Raw genomic sequence first — 15,802 nt, 5'->3', positions numbered from 1 at the left:
TGATAGATTTGCATCATTTATTACCTTTGTGTGTGGCTGCAGATGTAAAGTAATGAGACTAGGAGACAGGGATCAGTAAACAATGATGATGTTTGCACTGTTTTCACGTATGTACTGTATGTACATACGCATGCATACACACACACTTTTGGATATATTTGGAAGTTCAAGTTATCATGCAAAGATGCAACAGTCCTTTAGTAAAAGACTCTTTTCAATGAAAGATTCTTTTAGCTCTTTTTTTTTAACTCATTAATAATATGTGTCTCATCTTAGTACCCATATGGTGCTCAAACCCTGTCTTAGTCCAGCCGTGGTTTCTGTCCCACCACACAGCGGCACTTACTGTAGGTGAAAGGGGATCCACCTGGTCTCACAGAAAACCCGGCTGGAATTCAGCTGATGCAGACGAGGTTTGGTCAACCCTGTCATCCAATTTAAACAGAGGGATGCATATCATGCATATGGATTATAGCTTTTTATTAAGTATTTTGTTTCATACTAACATCTGCACTACCCTGTCATTAAATTGGCTAATATAATTACCTAAAATTATTCTTTTTTAATAACAGTCTGTGCAGGGGGAGCATGCATCTTTAGCTTTGCCACTGATCCTTATTGACGTGGTATTAAAGATAATGATCAGACTTGAGGCATCTACGTCACTCTGACCTTCAGCTTTTTGCTCCAGATGACACTGATGTTAAGCATAGCGTACAACTGTGATACCTTCAAGTGTTATGCAGTCCAGATTGAAGAAGCACAAAGAGAATATTTACATTATCTTGTTTGCATTCCAAGTCAGGTTCAATTGGTGAAAGGTTATTGTTTAGACAAGAGCCTTAAAGGCGACCTCTCACTGAAAACTCTCACTTCAGTCAGACCTTTTGGTTTAAAAAATAACCTTTATCCAGGTTTGAGTAGCATTTTTTTTTTTTTACACCTTTTCCATTTATTTTTTATTGCTGTTTTATTTTAGTGTTTTCAGCTAGAACATGACAATAATCTGCTTTTAAAGGTCTGAGACAGGACCCATTGTTGCTGCAGTAACTTGCCACATCCTGATCATCAGAGATGATCCTGCAGTTCTGAAAATGTCTGTGTGCAGTAAAAGGGTTGCAGGATGTATCATCTTACCTCACCATCTACTTGAAGGACACGGGTGACTGGGAAATATGGCCACCTAACCCCAGTCCTCAACATTGGCTTCATCTCTTCAATGGTTTTAAAGTTGAAATCATAAATTTGTCTTTAGGTCATAGATGGTTCAGATGCTCCTTCCCTGTTCATCTGACTCACTACCAAAACAAAATTTGGTGCACTTTGGTCAGCATAAAAGCTGGTCATGTGAGCCAGTCAAGATAAAAACACCTCAAGCATCAAAAGATGTTTCCAAGAAACACAGCTGTTACAATTCAAGGTTGCCTAGGACCCGAGCGCAGGCAAGACGCAGTGACGAAAGGTCCAAAACTGGTTTTATTAAAGCACAAAAGGACAGCCCTCCTGGACTGCTGGGAAGCAACAGTCCTTCCTTCGGGTGCACACCAAGAGCTCCAGCATGGAGCCACAAAAATCACAAGAATCTTCAAAACTAACAAAGACACCAGAAATACCAAGTCCCACAAAAATCCTCCAACACTGGTAGGCCGGAGTCTTAGACCTTAAATAGGCGGCTGATCGCTAATGTCCTGCAGGTGCGCCAACAGGTGGCCTCCTCCACGCCCCCTGCAGGAAAAACACAACTGGGAATCCTGGATCACAACAACAGCAATCCAGATAATGTTTTAATGACATATAGGTGGTAGGTAACATCAGGTCTCTGCATTTGAGAGTCACGTGTCTGTACTGAGACACTGTCCTCTCAGTATTGTCCCATTAACCATGGTTCCTGACATTATTCCCTCCGAGAGGATTCTCCTGTTAATAAATAACCGATTATTTTGTTATTAACAGGATACATTTTCCCCATTTGATCCTTTCTTCTATTAATCTCTTTGTTTACTTTTGCACCTGCATGTACATTCATTCAAGTCAGTTAATGTGTATTCAAATGAAAAAATTACCTTTTCTTGTTACCAGACTATTTCAACTTCAATTAAACTGGTAAGTTGGTGAACAATAAAATCTTACCTAGTTCAATAAGAGACTAGTAAGAGAGGCGGGGTTGACTCTGGATTGACCCACGCCTCTTATCTGCAGGTCTTTATCTTCAACAAAGCAACTCTTTGTCACAGAGGAGCACCGACAGTTACTATGGCTCCAGCGAAGGAAAATGGTGGACTTGACAATCTCGCTTTTGATGTAAGTGCAATCTTTTATCCACCTAAAGATATACAATAGACTCGCAAGACTGATGTGACGTCTTCTTGCATCGTAAAGAACTGCACTATTGTGTTGTGGGTTAAAATCTGGTTGGATGAGGATTTAGGTTTAAAAGTGTCATAGAATTAAAAAGAGATAACATTATTTGGGGGAACCTGATTTTATTCTTTGTTTACATATGAAAAGGTAGAGGAAAAATGGACAAACTGGGCCCTTATTTACACATTCCTTTACTTTTAGGCCTTCACCTTTTTATAATTAAACTTTACGACGTATGTAAGAAACCCCAAGTAGATAAGAGAGCATTCACTGTGTGTGGCTCTGCACTATTATGTTGCACGTCTCCTCTGCAGATGGACGAAGACATAAAAGACGGGCTCAAAGAAATGAGGGAAAAGCCGTCAGGTGAGGACAAAAGCAAACTGGCCTACTGTGTGACAGACACCCCTCCGTGGTACCTTTGCATTGCTTTGTCCATTCAGGTTTGTGGACATGTTCTCTGTAGACTTCTTGTGACAGTGTTTCAATAAAACTTCAGCTTCATATTTGATCCACAAATAAAATGCAAAAATAAGGCAGCCATCTATTTTTAATGATCTTTCCTTTTTATTGGAATCTGTACTCTATTGTTCAAAGGAAGCGGATACGTATTGACATTTATTGTAATGTATAATAATCTGCTTTACATGATATAATAGATTCAATTGTTCTCTCCTGTTTAGCATTACCTGACATCGTTTGGGGCCATCTTCTCCATCCCCCTCATTCTCTCAGAGAGCCTGTGTCTCCAGCATGACAGCCTGAGCCAGAGTCGCCTCATCAACACTATTTTCTTTGTTTCTGGGATTTGCACCATGCTGCAGGTCACCTTTGGAGTCAGGTCAGGAGAATAACATAAATCTGCAGTCTCAGGAGACAAACTTCAATTATGTGTCTCTTGATCATGTTTATACCACATTTTAGGCTTCCTATCCTACAGGGGGGTACATTTTCTTTGCTGACCCCCGCTATGGCAATGTTGTCCATGCCAGAGTGGGAGTGTCCTGCTTGGACTTACAATGCCAGTTTGGTTAACGTCTCATCACCAGTCTTTATAGAAGTGTGGCAGAGCCGGATGAGAACTGTAAGCTAACAAAACCTGCAAACATAAAACCATCCCTCTCTTATGGATTCATCTTTCACAACCCGTTTTGATCGATGGAGCTCCCTTTTATTGTCCACAGCTGCAGGGCTCCATCATGGTGGCTTCGCTCCTCCAGATCGTGGCCGGCTTCTCGGGCATGATCGGCTTTCTCATGCGCTTCATAGGACCTTTGACCATTGCTCCCACAATCACCCTCATTGGTCTGTCGGTTTATCAAACAGCCGGAGCCAAAGCTGGGAGCCACTGGGGCATCTCTGCCATGTATGTAAACAGAGTTACGCAACAGCAAATACAGTATAATGATTTACATTGACTGCACTGATTCACAGGACCACTGCGCTGATCATCCTCTTCTCCCAGTATCTTCATCGTGTTCCCATTCCTGTCCCAGCATATAACAAACACAGGAAACTTCACTTCTCAAAGTTTCATCTCTTCCAGATGATGCCAGTATGTTGATATACACAAAGTTCTGTCTGAGCTTATATGTGATTTTGATTTAAATGGGCCCAGTTGGGTGTTGGAATGCTGTTGCTAACATCAGATATTGGGTAGGTTCTGTTGGGAATTTCGATCTCCTGGCTAGTCTGCTACCTCCTCACAATCTACGACGTCCTGCCATCTAATCCAGCCCATTATGGCCACCTGGCGCGCACTGATTTGAAGGGAAATGTGGTCAGTGATGCTTCTTGGTTCACATTTCCGTATCCTGGTAAATCTAAAAACACTCATTAGCTGCCTTTTCCAACTCATTTTGCAATTCTTTTTCTACAAATTTCTACATATTCACAGGACTGCCTGACTCCCCTGACCCTAAACTCTGAGTGGGAAACTCCCAATTTGTGTTTTCAGGCCAGTGGGGCATGCCAGCAGTCAGTCTGGCAGGTGTATTTGGGATTATGGCTGGAATAATCTGCTCCATGGCCGAGTCTGTGGGTGATTACCACGCATGTGCCAAGTTATCAGGGGCCCCGCCTCCCCCAAGGCACGCCATCAACCGTGGCATCGGGGTGGAAGGGCTCGGCTCTTTACTGGCGGGGGCCTTCGGCACCGGCAACGGCACCACCTCATTCAGCGAGAATGTGGCTGTCCTGGGCATCACCAAGGTGAGGAAATCAACATTACTGCTGCCTGCTTATAGAGCTTAACTGTCATTTCTAATGATCAGATTTAGTAGCTGGGCTCTTTTCAATAGGAAATGTCTGTTTTTTTGGGTTTTTTTTAAATCTGACAGGTGGGCAGCAGGGTGGTGATCTTTACAAGTGGAGTTTTCATGGTTTTAATGGGAATCTTGGGGAAAATCGGAGCTGTCTTTACAACCATTCCTGAACCCGTGGTCGGAGGGATGTTCATGATCATGTTTGGAGTCATAAGTGCAGCAGGAGTCTCCAATTTACAGGTAAAGAGGAAAATGACATAGGATATCATTTGATTCTTAAACACTTTGCTTCACAATAATCTGATCCATGTTATTTTAAAGTTTACAGACATGAATTCCTCCAGAACCATTTTCATTTTTGGCTTTTCTTTATTCTCTGCACTGGTCATTCCAGACTGGTTAAAGAAATATCCAGAGTCTCTCAGCACAGGTAGAATCTAAAAGGATAATTACCTTAACCATTGGGCATCCCTGTTTAACATTTTTGTACCAGTAAGTGATGCCCAAGAGTCAGTGGTTACTAGTGGTTTTCTTCCAATCCTTTGTCTGTAACTCAGGTATTCCAGTGATTGACCAGGTGGTGACAATATTGCTCAGCACACACATGTTTGTAGGAGGCTTCCTGGGCTTCTTCCTAGACAACACCATTCCCGGTGAGTGCACAGAGAAGGTTGGATCAATCAGCATGTGTGCCACTCCTGCAGCACTTCTGGGAAACTATTCTTTTCTCCTATATCAAGGGACCAGACAAGAACGTGGATTTGTCTGGGAGAAGGAAGAACATGCTGAGTTTTCCAAAACGCCGGCATCAGATAAGCTGTATGACCTCCCCCTCGGCATCACAACCTTCTTTTCGTCCTACTCCTGGGTTCGTTTTATCCCTTTCTGTCCATGGGAGGGTGAAAACAGTGATGAGGCCAGTGTGGTTCAGCACCAGCCTGGTGAGGATCTGTGTGATGGTGCTTTTGACCCTAACCCTCCTGCTAACACCAAACTCTAACCCGACACGTGTTAAAAGGTTGAGAGTCATAGACAGTTGGCACTAGACACATTTGCTTGCACCACAAATTGAATTAAGAATGTGAAATAAATGTTGCAAATCAACCTTTTAAATTTGCTAATTACAGCTGTTTTATTAAATGCCAAAGGTAAGGATGATAACCCTTTTAATGAAGCATTTTCATATAATCTATATGTCTAATTAAAAGTTTTCCCCATGTGCATTTTAATTAAAACTTTTAACTGCTTTTTTAGACATCAAAAATCTTGGATAACTCAATATGCACCGTGGGGGGTAAACCGTTTAAATGGCGATACAGCAGCAATATTGCAAAATGTCTTAAGTATGAAATATGGAAAGTAATCTTTAGTGTTGCAGGTTATCTCAATTAATGGAACATAACATAATTTTAAAAAACATTCCATTGTTTAGGATGCGATGCAGTATATATATGTATGTCATAAATTTTCCATTAAATTTTACCTTTTATAAAGCACTTTAAGTAAAGTGCAGCTGCTGCTTCAAAGGCCAGGGTTTTATCAACGCAGACTGATGAATTGTCACCTTATTTTAATTTCTTACAAGAACATTTTGTTATTTCTCCTTTTATTTATCTGTTTTAAATTGTTTTTGGACCAAATGCGTAGAGATGTTTTCCGATAAATGCAGTCTTATTTCACCTGTAGTGATTTGATTCCTGTTAATCCAGTTTATCATCTTCTCATATCAATGATTTACTCAGAATGTTGTTGCTGTTCAGCTTTGACCTGTGTAAAACAGCCATTCAGCCTTTTCAGACAAATGAATAATTGTCAACCATCCTGAGATCTGCCCACCATTAAAACAGTTGAGAAATGGAGACAAGGCAGATCACTTCCATTAAAAGCCCTTTCAAAATAAAACACTTATATTTGAAAATGCGCCTCATATCGTGGCAGTTACGGTTTCTTTTACGAAATAAGTATTTTAATCTGCGGTAGCCTTGTTTTTAAATTCTGATTTAAGGAAGAATTGTCGATGTTTGCCGCGGCGAGAAATGTTTACTTTTACGAATTCTTTACCGGAATTTATTTTTTATTGTAGGAAATTCACGCTTTTTTCCGCTTCCGTTACTTAGCTGTGCTGGTAGCTTGCGGCAGTAGCAGTTGTTTACGGTGTTTGCCTTCGCGTCAACATTCATATCACTCAGCAGGTGGACGTAGGAGAAATGAACGACGAAGTTAGGTTTGCTTTCGCCTCCACAGTGGCGTAACACAGGTTATCCGGCTTCCCTGCGGGCTCTTTGTTAGCGCGGTGAGGCACCACTGCAGATCAAGGTAAACAATGTAAACATACCGCCTTTGTGCATCTTGAGGGTTTATTTTGCACTGTAAAAGCGACTTTGTCTTGCTGTACGTATTCAGAAGTTGCACATATCTTTCAGAACATCACTGATTATCACAGTTCGTTTTGCTGGAATGGACACCGCCCAGGTGACTTTGGTTGTCAGAGGTGAAACATCTCCAGGTATGCTTGCAAACTGAAAGTATAGGGGACATGTAAAACTGCATCTGCCTGAGATTGAGTGCCAGACGATAACCTAAGCTTTAAGTGATTGGTTTGATCAATTCAAGGTGAGGTGATTGCTGTTGTTGGTGGCTGTGAAGCACTGGGAAGCTGGAGCCATCAAAAAGCTGTGACATTAAATCATGATGGGTACGGTAAATTCATCAAGCAGTGTTTCCAATATAAATCATATGGCTGAAATTGTGCTAAATATACCCTTGCAGAAATGTGTGGACTCAAACTATTGCCGTTCCTATGGGAGTTGTTTCCAAGTATAGATATTTCAAAGGATTCTTTCTGGAGTCAAAGGTGGGCAGTTTTTCCTATTTAGTCCAGCAGGGGCAATTATATTTTAAAGCCATATATTGTGTGACTTTATTTTGCTAGCCTATGTATTATTTGATAAGAGTTCACTAGTTAAAAGGAGAGAAAACAACACCCTTGATGCATTTTCTTTGTCTTAGGTGTATAGTTTGAATTTTTTTGGTTTGTCTGTTGTAAGTGACCAATTTACACTTTTATTTTCTGATTTGTAATTCCATCCATAAATTGCTAAAAGACATGAAATTCCATTTCGTAATCTAAGGCTAGATTAGTTCAAAGCTGTTATTCATTCGGATCATTTGGTTAAAGATACAGTTATAAACTGAGTAATTACATACACATTAGAAACCATTAAGTTCAATATGACAACTATAATTGTGCAGACATATTCCTGTTATAGCTGATTGTGACCTGATTGTTGAGCAGGACAGCTGCTTCATGTATAAGTGCTGTTTGCTTACGGTAATTTCCCCCCCACCTAACAAATCCACTTTTCAGATTTCACCCTTGGTGGCTGACTGACTTAGTCGGGGATTGGTGAATTTCAGATGTAATTCCTTTAATAATTTTTTCCCCACCGGTCTAAATGCAGCACAGAGGCCGGACGGAAAAGGGGTTGAATGTATCTGCTTTGAAAATCCTAACATTTTACCAAACATTGGAATTGCAGAATGCAGGTGATCCCTGTCAAGTGATAGTCAATGTGTGGGAGACACATCATCATCCCCGCACGATGAGCCCCACAGGTATAGAACCATGAATACGGTGGAAGCTGTTTGAAAGTCCCAGTAATGACAGTGTTTTTTGTTGCTTCTTCCTTGTGGTTTGTAGTTTCTGGAGAACTAGTTCTACCTGTAAAAGACTAAATACAAATGCACAGCTCAGGAAGAGCACTTGCTGGAAGAATAGCCTCAGAGGAAACAACCACAGCTTAATGAATGTCATGACCTGTTATTTTAGACCTCTAGATAAAACACCTTTGTGTGACACCAAAAGCTCATTCAAAACAAGCTTTATAGTTGCTACTATTTCTGCATCCTTCCTGTTTTCTATTCTGACCCCAGCTTGTCAGCGCATCCCAGCAATTGTTGCTAGATATTTGCTTTTATATTTAACTGAGGTGTTTGATTTTTTTTTTTTTAAACATTCAGCTAGACGAAACCCAACTATTAACCCAACCCAATTATTTCATAAATTTAAATGTTGGTTTTGTTTTCCTTTTAAGTAGCTTTTTAAAAAAATAAAATAAAAATGAAGCAAACCAACTCCAGAGCAGATGATTTGGATTTCCCAAAAAATGTCAGGAATTGAATCTAAAAGTGTATTTTTGAAAAGCTCTGGTTTGATGTGACTTCTGCTTCTCCCTTGATGATTCTCAATCACATATCTAATGTACATTTCTTTAATTTCTTGCAGAATCACATCAAACTATTGATGATGGAGAGTTTGGATTTCACAGTAAGTTGGATAAAACAACACCCTCAATAACCACATGTAGTCTCTTACTGTAGAAACATTAGAAAATGAAAATTCTGTATAAGTGCTTACTTCCGTTAACAAGGTTATCAGAGAATGAAGCGCATGATAATTGTTCGCTGCAGACACTTAAAGTTATTTTCCAGGAACCAAGCAGATGCACATTTTCCTTTCTCTTCTTACTGCCCGTTCCCTCTTCATTCAGATGGGATGAATTGTGTCGACGTTGGCTGGCTGACATGTCAGACAGAGATTCGCTTGCGTTTGCACTACTCGAAAGTGCCTCCCGTGTCAATAACTAAGAAGAAGTTCAAGAAGTCTCGCTTCAGGTGAGGCTCCCAACACCCTGCAAATAGACACATGGTAGAGAATGTCTAATTGAACGTGACACAGATCAGTAGGTCTGAGTACTGATGGTTAGTTGATTAGATATTTGTCTGCGTATATTTTGAGTTCAGTCATTATTTTCCATCCATCTAGAATCAAACTCATATTAGAGGGCATAGAGGAGGAGGGAGAAGAGGAGGAAGAGCTTAGCTATGCCTCCCCCTATACCTCCTTGGAGATTAGCATGATCAGTGCCAGTGGCTATAAGTCACGTCACACTCAACCTGAATGTGGATACGCGCTGGAGCCCCCCCGCTGGACCGAGTACAGCATCCACACCATGGATCCAGACAACCTGGAGCTTACCTTCGAGTTCTTCGAAGTAAGACTCATTTCAATGTGACCTGTAATTGTACAGTTTACTGATAAACTCTATTATCCGGCTTCATGCAATTGTTTAAATCTAATTACAGGAAGACTTGAGTGCACACGTTGTCGAAGGCGATGCTCATCCAGGACACGTGGGCACCGCCTGCCTCCTCTCCTCATCCTTCTCAGAGAGCGGCAAGGACAACGGAGTGGTCACACTTCCAATAATGGGACGGAACTCCAGACAGACAATCGGGAAAGTCAGAGGTTAAAACATAATCCCAAAGCTTCCCACAGTTCTCTGCTTTTCTTTTATTATCTTGTCACTCAGTGTTTCTCTTGTTTCAGTTGACTACCTGGTGATCCGGCCCATCCAGGGACTCCAGTGTGACATGAGTTCCTGTTTCGTAAAGCACTGGAAGAAGAGAAGCGCAATAGACGTTGGTCACAGAGGAGCTGGAAGCTCGCATACAGCAAAGTGAGTGATGAATAACTGCACATTTGGTACTATGTCTCCACTAACTTTTTTTCTCGTGCTTTCTAGACATCACCGAATCAGGGAGAACACCATCGCCTCTTTCAAAAGTGCAGCTAATCATGTAAGTCACAGAACAAACATTATTCACTGGCTCTGAGCGCAGATTATCCCCGTCCATACGAGAATTGAACAGATGAAATCAATTCAATTCAAAGCAATGCAGAAACACTGATGTGATGTTCTGGTAGGGTGCTGCCTACGTGGAGTTTGATGTCCACCTCTCCAAGGATGCTGTCCCCATCATTTACCACGACCTGACATGCTGCATATCCACCAAGATGGTAAAGTTGAGGTTTTTAGGTTCGTTCACTTCATCACCAGTTGGAAATTGGAACAATTCCAATTCCTTGTGTTCATTTTGACAGAAAAATGACAAGACTCAGGAGCTTATCGAGGTCCCGGTCAAGGACTTGACCTTCGATCAGCTGCAGCTTCTGAAGGTAAAAGTCTGGAAAATTGCCAACTCTTTACTATCAGAGGATGGTTCTGTGGATTCCTGTAGGTATCAGTCAGACACAACAGTGAAAGACTGCTTAGCAGAAGATAATTTGTGAGCTTTTGCCCTTCCTGAAGATAGTTTTGAAGAGACAACCAGGTCAGTGCAGTAGTGCCTGTGTACACTATCACCATGGCGATATCTTCCCAGTTAACAGAAAGGACAGAGAAAAGAAAGTGATCAGGTTTATGTCCACGTGTTACTGACTGTATTTCTGTCTACAGCTGGCTCATACCACTGAAATGAAAGAAGATAAGGACAAAGGTGACAGAGGTGTGCTCTCTTTGTGTTATCGTCGTCTTATCAGTGTTTTGGGTTCTTTTGCTTGTTGGCACAGCAAATAAGGTTTATTCTGTGCCATAACTCCTTTATTTTTTACTCAGACGAGTATGACAACGATGACGAGATCGACGAGCACCAGCCCTTCCCCTCACTTTCACAGGTGATTTATTTTCTTCTTTACCCAAGAGCCTTTATTCAATAGCAACTGTCTTTTCTGACCGTGTTGGTGATAAGGTCAAAGTGACGTTCTTCATCCCCCTTTATTCCCAGATATTCCACGCTGTTCCCGAACATGTGGGTTTCAACATTGAGATCAAATGGATTTGTCAGATGAAAGTGAGGATAAAGTGTTGTCAGTGATGTTCCCATTTGCGTAATAAATGTTCTCTCGGTTATCTTGACATGTTTTTGTTTGCTCTTTTTTTTGATAGGATGGGTCATGGGATAGCAACCTATCGTCCTACTTCAACATGAACACCTACCTTGATATCATCCTGTCCTGTGTTCTGCAGCAAGCTGGACAGAGACGCATTGTCTTCTCCTGCTTCGACCCAGACATCTGCACAATGTTAGTCCAGGCATCCTTCCATCGCTAACTCACTGCATTTAATTCTGGAATCAATCAATTTCAAACAACAGCATTCGCAACACTGCCTGAATGTCATGTTAATGAACCTTGAATACAGTTTGGTTTGCTGCAGGTGCTGAGTCACTGCTTAATGTTTAGTTTTCTGTGCTTCCCTCAGGGTGCGTCGAAAGCAGAACAAATACCCCATCCTCTTCCTCACTCAGGGAATTTCTCAAACGTATCCTGAGCTGATGGACATCCGCTGCCAGACCACACAGATTGCCATAAGTTTTGCCCAGAGTGAGAATATTCTGGTGAGCTGTTATAATTATATCTGTATAATTATTTACAACAGAATTAATGGGACTTTACGTCTGCAGTTATGGAGGTACTCTATTTTGGCAACTTAAACAATAGCAACACCAATATCACAGAAGTAATTCAACCTAAAATCAAAGTCACCATTCAGGATAAAATTAAACAGGATTGTAAACTCTGTTTTTATGTTTTTTTAGGGGATCTGTGGACACACAGAGGAGCTGTTAAAGAACCTGGCCTATATTGGGGATGCTCAGTCTAAAGGACTGGTAGTCTTCAGCTGGGGAGTTGACAACAATGACCATGAAAACAGAAGGAAGCTGAGAGAGCAAGGCATCGATGGGCTTATCTATGATAGGTATGCTAATACTTCAGGCTTGTCTCTGGCTCCCATGTCACTTCTGATCTTTATGTATGGACAACTCATACAGTCATCTCTTATATCTTTGTTCATTAATACGGACAAAGGTGATACACGTGTTAAAATACTTTGTTTCACTTCTATATTTTATCTAACTTTAAATTACTTTTCTTGATAAGTACTGGTAAGTAGCTTGCTGCAAGCTAGCTAGGGAAATTCTTAGCTTGGGTTTGCAAAAAATAAGCAGAGACAATCATGATCCTTTGCCCTTTGAGGGAGTGTTTTGAGTATAGATGCCCACGCATCTAGTAGTAGAGTAGTAAAACTAACCATAGGTTATCTCTTCTACTCTTGTAAAGATAGCCACCAGTGCTACACTTTGATAACCAGTTGCCACAGCTACAAGCTTCTGCTGCTATTGCCATTCACGTTATCCATATTTACAATGTACGGACATTATAACTGGACATTTTCGAAGCACCCTGCTAAACGGAGTTGTTGTTCTAGCTGGACTCTGGTCATTTGCACAGCTGGTCTCACTTCTGTTTTCACTGTACGATGACATTTGCTCTATATTTATGTCTGCACTTTGGCAAGGGCATTTGCAGACGTCAGCGGTCCCGGCAGGCCCCAGATGGAGTTTTATTTTCGCCTCTCAAGAAAAAAGAAGCTGTGCGTCTCCTGGTTGTGGTTTTAACTGTGCCTCTTTTTTACAGAATTTGTGAATGCTTGGTGCCGTATTTTGACTCAAGTTCTTCAGATTCCCGTAATGGTTTACTTTCTGGTTCATGGCTGCATCCTGTTGACTCGCTTTACATCTGCTGGCTGGTGTTTGGTTCCACTTTCACTGCCTGAGCATTGCATCTTAATGATGACACTGTCACTGTGGAGGTTTTATTTGGAGCGACTGTGCTATGTCGTTGTGTCTTGATTGGTTCTTCCTCTTGGTTTAGTTGACCATGTAGCCATTTGTCATCTTAAACATTTTAGAGCTAAAGGACCACTGAATATGTTTCTGTTAGGCTTCCTTATGTTTGGACAGTGATCCTTCACCTTGAGACTTTTGGAATGCTTAGGTTACATTTGACTAATTTGCATCCATGTTATTTAAAATAATAAAAGTGCTAGATTTATTTACATAAAGGCAGTGCACTTTATGTAAACTGATATGATTAGACCTGCATACTCACTCATTTATTGATTGTGTTGACCCTGGATGGACTAGAATGCCACAGAACTATGAGAAATACCTCCAGCATCTTATTCACCTCTGCAAGTTTGTCCCAAAAGGTGTCCCACCATGCAACCATGCCCCAAATAAAGCCAGCGACTGTCACACAGTAGTCTCAGGACTCTCGGGATATTCTGTAAATAAAACACACGGGACAGAAGGAGGGTTTTTTCTAGCTTGCGTGGTTGTTCCAGAAAAAGGAAACGAGACAGTTGGGGTGATTTCAACAATTAAGCAATTGATACTCTTATCGTTGTGTAGGAGGCCATCACCAGGTTTTCAGAGATCAAAAAGGGTGCAGACATTGGCTTTATGTGTACAACGTGCTTCTAATGCTGTCGGATGCCTAACAGCAGGGTGATTACACTGGAACCTCTATAAATGAATAACAGCCTGCCGTTATTCCCTCAATAATCGGATTTCTTCGATCTTCTTTAAAGTTTTGTTGCACGGTTCAGTACAAACCTTTTAAATCAGTTTGACCGGAATCCAAATTCTTCAGTGAAAGTAAGGCACAAACAAGGTAACCAGTACAATCACCCCATAGATAAGGCTGTCTATCATTTATGCATGAAATTATGGTGGAACTACAGTATGCTAACTTTACCAGTTATACCAATATGTTTACTTATTTTCCTGAATTTCACTGTGTATCCATGTGTTTTTCGGTGGCTTTGGTTCTGGAATAAGTTGTTTCTAACCTCAAACAAGCTGACTGGCTAATGGTAACAAAGCATTGGCTTTGGTGAAGCAAAGGCAATTGACATGATCCCCTCATGAGCGAATAATAAACGCTTGTAAAGAGAGAGTACTGGCACTAACTGAAGCACCCCCCCCCTCCCCCCCCCCTCTCTCATTTAGGATCTGCGAGGACCAAGGAGAGGAGTCAAACATCTTCCAGATAGAGGAGCAACACTCTCTGAGGGAGGTCATACCAGAGGAGACCCTGAAGAACTCCAATTGCTCCTGTTACTCGATTCCCTGCTCCACGGCTCCCTGCATCACCTCCAAGGAACACGCTGGCAGTGTAGAGTCCGATTCTGGCCTCAGCTCCTCATAACTGTCCAGCTGGGCAATGCCTCCACCATTCCAAACTCATCCACTCCATTTTCTTTGTATACTTGTTTTCAGTTATTTATGCTTTCTGTTGAACTAGATGGAGTTTTGCCAGGGGACATTAGAGCTCTTCATACACAAGATATGAATTGTTTTTTAGATTGGTGTCATCTTTGGTGTCAAAGCTGTAAATATGGCTACACAATGGGTATTTATTTAGCCAAATTCCATCACTGCATAGAAATAAGTGCGAAATCCATCCAGAGTTTAGATGAACTGCAAACATGTCACATTATAATGATAGATGGATGTTTTCTCTGCTTGCTGCTATTACCAACTAATTTATATTGCTAACAAGTCTTTGACATTGATTACAGATATGAGAAAACTTACTCTTTGACACAGTCTAGAGGTGGATTTAGTTACCAACCAAAAGGAGCCTGTAGGAATGTTTTTTTTAAAAAAGAAAACAAAAAACAACAACTTTACCTTCACAACAACTCTGCTTCTCATTGCATAGTCATTAAAATCATTTAATATTACCAAGGTGCTTTTATATATTGCCATGCCGATGCCACATTTTACACAGATAAATTTTACACAGGTAAAACTATTACTTTGCTACATATTGTAGCAAAGTAATAGTGCCTGTGACTGAGCTACGCATGATCTCCACATCCAAATGTAAGATTACTTGAGAGGACGGAAGCTTCTGTCTTCTGTTGTGTGTGATCGAGTGTCACTTTAGCACGGACTTCTATGTGCGCATGTAAATAAACTCTAGGCCCTTATTTGTTGATCTAGTGTGGCTTTTTATCTCTTAAATATGTTTGTTTTTAACGACAACCTGACCTCTAGAAATTTTGGGCACTTGACAAGAACAATCGCTGTAAATGAAAACCCCCAAATAAAAATAGGATACACATGTCTGCACACTGCTGGCACTGCAATTCCACCATCTGTTAATGAATTATTTTGTTATCTGCCCTGCTGACATGTACCACAACTACATTGAAAATGTGTGTGTGGGAGGGGGGGTTGTTTTTCTACAGCCTGGTTTGTTGTACACTTCTGGATGCAATGTAAATATTAAAAGAAGCATCTTATCCAGAATCATGGTAGGTCATGATCTAATGCCATTGCTGACTTATTTTGGCATTATGACCTTCTTATAACCCACTAATCTACCATATTCAAAGGCAATGAGCTCTGTAGAACTGGGATTATAACCAGTTGTGTATTTGTTCTAGTAAAGCACAAGTGTAAATTGGCTTCTGTCCAGCAGA

The 15,802-nt window shown here is 41.0% G+C and overlaps 2 protein-coding genes across 3 annotated transcripts; both read left to right on the top strand.

The window, feature by feature from the left end:
- The first annotated feature begins 2,220 nt into the window (after window positions 1-2,220).
- Window positions 2,221-6,504, top strand: LOC101077799 (solute carrier family 23 member 1). 2 transcript variants are annotated; one of them, XM_011612006.2, is made up of 12 exons: window positions 2,221-2,301; window positions 2,676-2,804; window positions 3,045-3,202; window positions 3,286-3,445; window positions 3,546-3,727; window positions 3,796-3,916; window positions 4,022-4,178; window positions 4,319-4,572; window positions 4,701-4,865; window positions 4,947-5,055; window positions 5,183-5,278; window positions 5,366-6,504. In XM_011612006.2, the coding sequence occupies exons 1-12, from the start codon at window positions 2,254-2,256 to the stop codon at window positions 5,623-5,625; spliced, it is 1,839 nt and encodes a 612-aa protein (XP_011610308.1). In that variant the 5' UTR covers window positions 2,221-2,253; the 3' UTR covers window positions 5,626-6,504. The 2 variants fall into 2 exon arrangements, with proteins under 2 accessions (XP_011610308.1, XP_029705771.1); XM_029849911.1 differs by having other exon boundaries at window positions 2,235-2,301; window positions 2,676-2,727.
- A 219-nt stretch (window positions 6,505-6,723) lies between these two features.
- On the top strand, window positions 6,724-15,629 carry gpcpd1 (glycerophosphocholine phosphodiesterase 1). Its single transcript, XM_011611917.2, has 20 exons — window positions 6,724-6,941; window positions 7,049-7,131; window positions 7,239-7,320; window positions 7,395-7,479; window positions 8,165-8,240; window positions 8,911-8,952; window positions 9,176-9,299; window positions 9,451-9,679; window positions 9,771-9,933; window positions 10,015-10,144; window positions 10,211-10,265; window positions 10,393-10,485; window positions 10,570-10,644; window positions 10,925-10,973; window positions 11,084-11,142; window positions 11,253-11,318; window positions 11,414-11,550; window positions 11,729-11,864; window positions 12,066-12,226; window positions 14,322-15,629. Exons 2-20 carry the CDS (start codon window positions 7,083-7,085, stop codon window positions 14,518-14,520), a joined length of 2,010 nt encoding a protein of 669 aa, XP_011610219.2. The 5' UTR covers window positions 6,724-6,941; window positions 7,049-7,082; the 3' UTR covers window positions 14,521-15,629.
- Window positions 15,630-15,802: the final 173 nt, after the last annotated feature.

The sequence above is a fragment of the Takifugu rubripes genome, chromosome 16, assembly GCF_901000725.2.
Source record: "Takifugu rubripes chromosome 16, fTakRub1.2, whole genome shotgun sequence".
Taxonomy (NCBI): Eukaryota; Metazoa; Chordata; class Actinopteri; order Tetraodontiformes; family Tetraodontidae; genus Takifugu; species Takifugu rubripes.
The sequence above is the reverse complement of the archived record's forward strand: the minus strand, read 5'-3'. Positions and strand labels throughout refer to the sequence as shown.

What these genes read in the sequence shown, in the direction of transcription:
- LOC101077799 (XM_011612006.2), top strand. Translation starts at nt 2,254, where the DNA reads ATGGCTCCAGCGAAGGAAAATGGTGGACTTGACAATCTCGCTTTTGAT. An exon ending in CAGGTCACCTTTGGAGTCAG is followed by an intron (nt 3,203 to 3,285) that starts GTCAGGAGAATA and finishes ACCACATTTTAG; the next exon opens with GCTTCCTATCCTACAGGGGG. An exon ending in CCTAGACAACACCATTCCCG is followed by an intron (nt 5,279 to 5,365) that starts GTGAGTGCACAG and finishes TCCTATATCAAG; the next exon opens with GGACCAGACAAGAACGTGGA.
- gpcpd1 (XM_011611917.2), top strand. Translation starts at nt 7,083, where the DNA reads ATGGACACCGCCCAGGTGACTTTGGTTGTCAGAGGTGAAACATCTCCA. An exon ending in TGGAGAGTTTGGATTTCACA is followed by an intron (nt 8,953 to 9,175) that starts GTAAGTTGGATA and finishes CTCTTCATTCAG; the next exon opens with ATGGGATGAATTGTGTCGAC. An exon ending in GCTGCATATCCACCAAGATG is followed by an intron (nt 10,486 to 10,569) that starts GTAAAGTTGAGG and finishes TCATTTTGACAG; the next exon opens with AAAAATGACAAGACTCAGGA.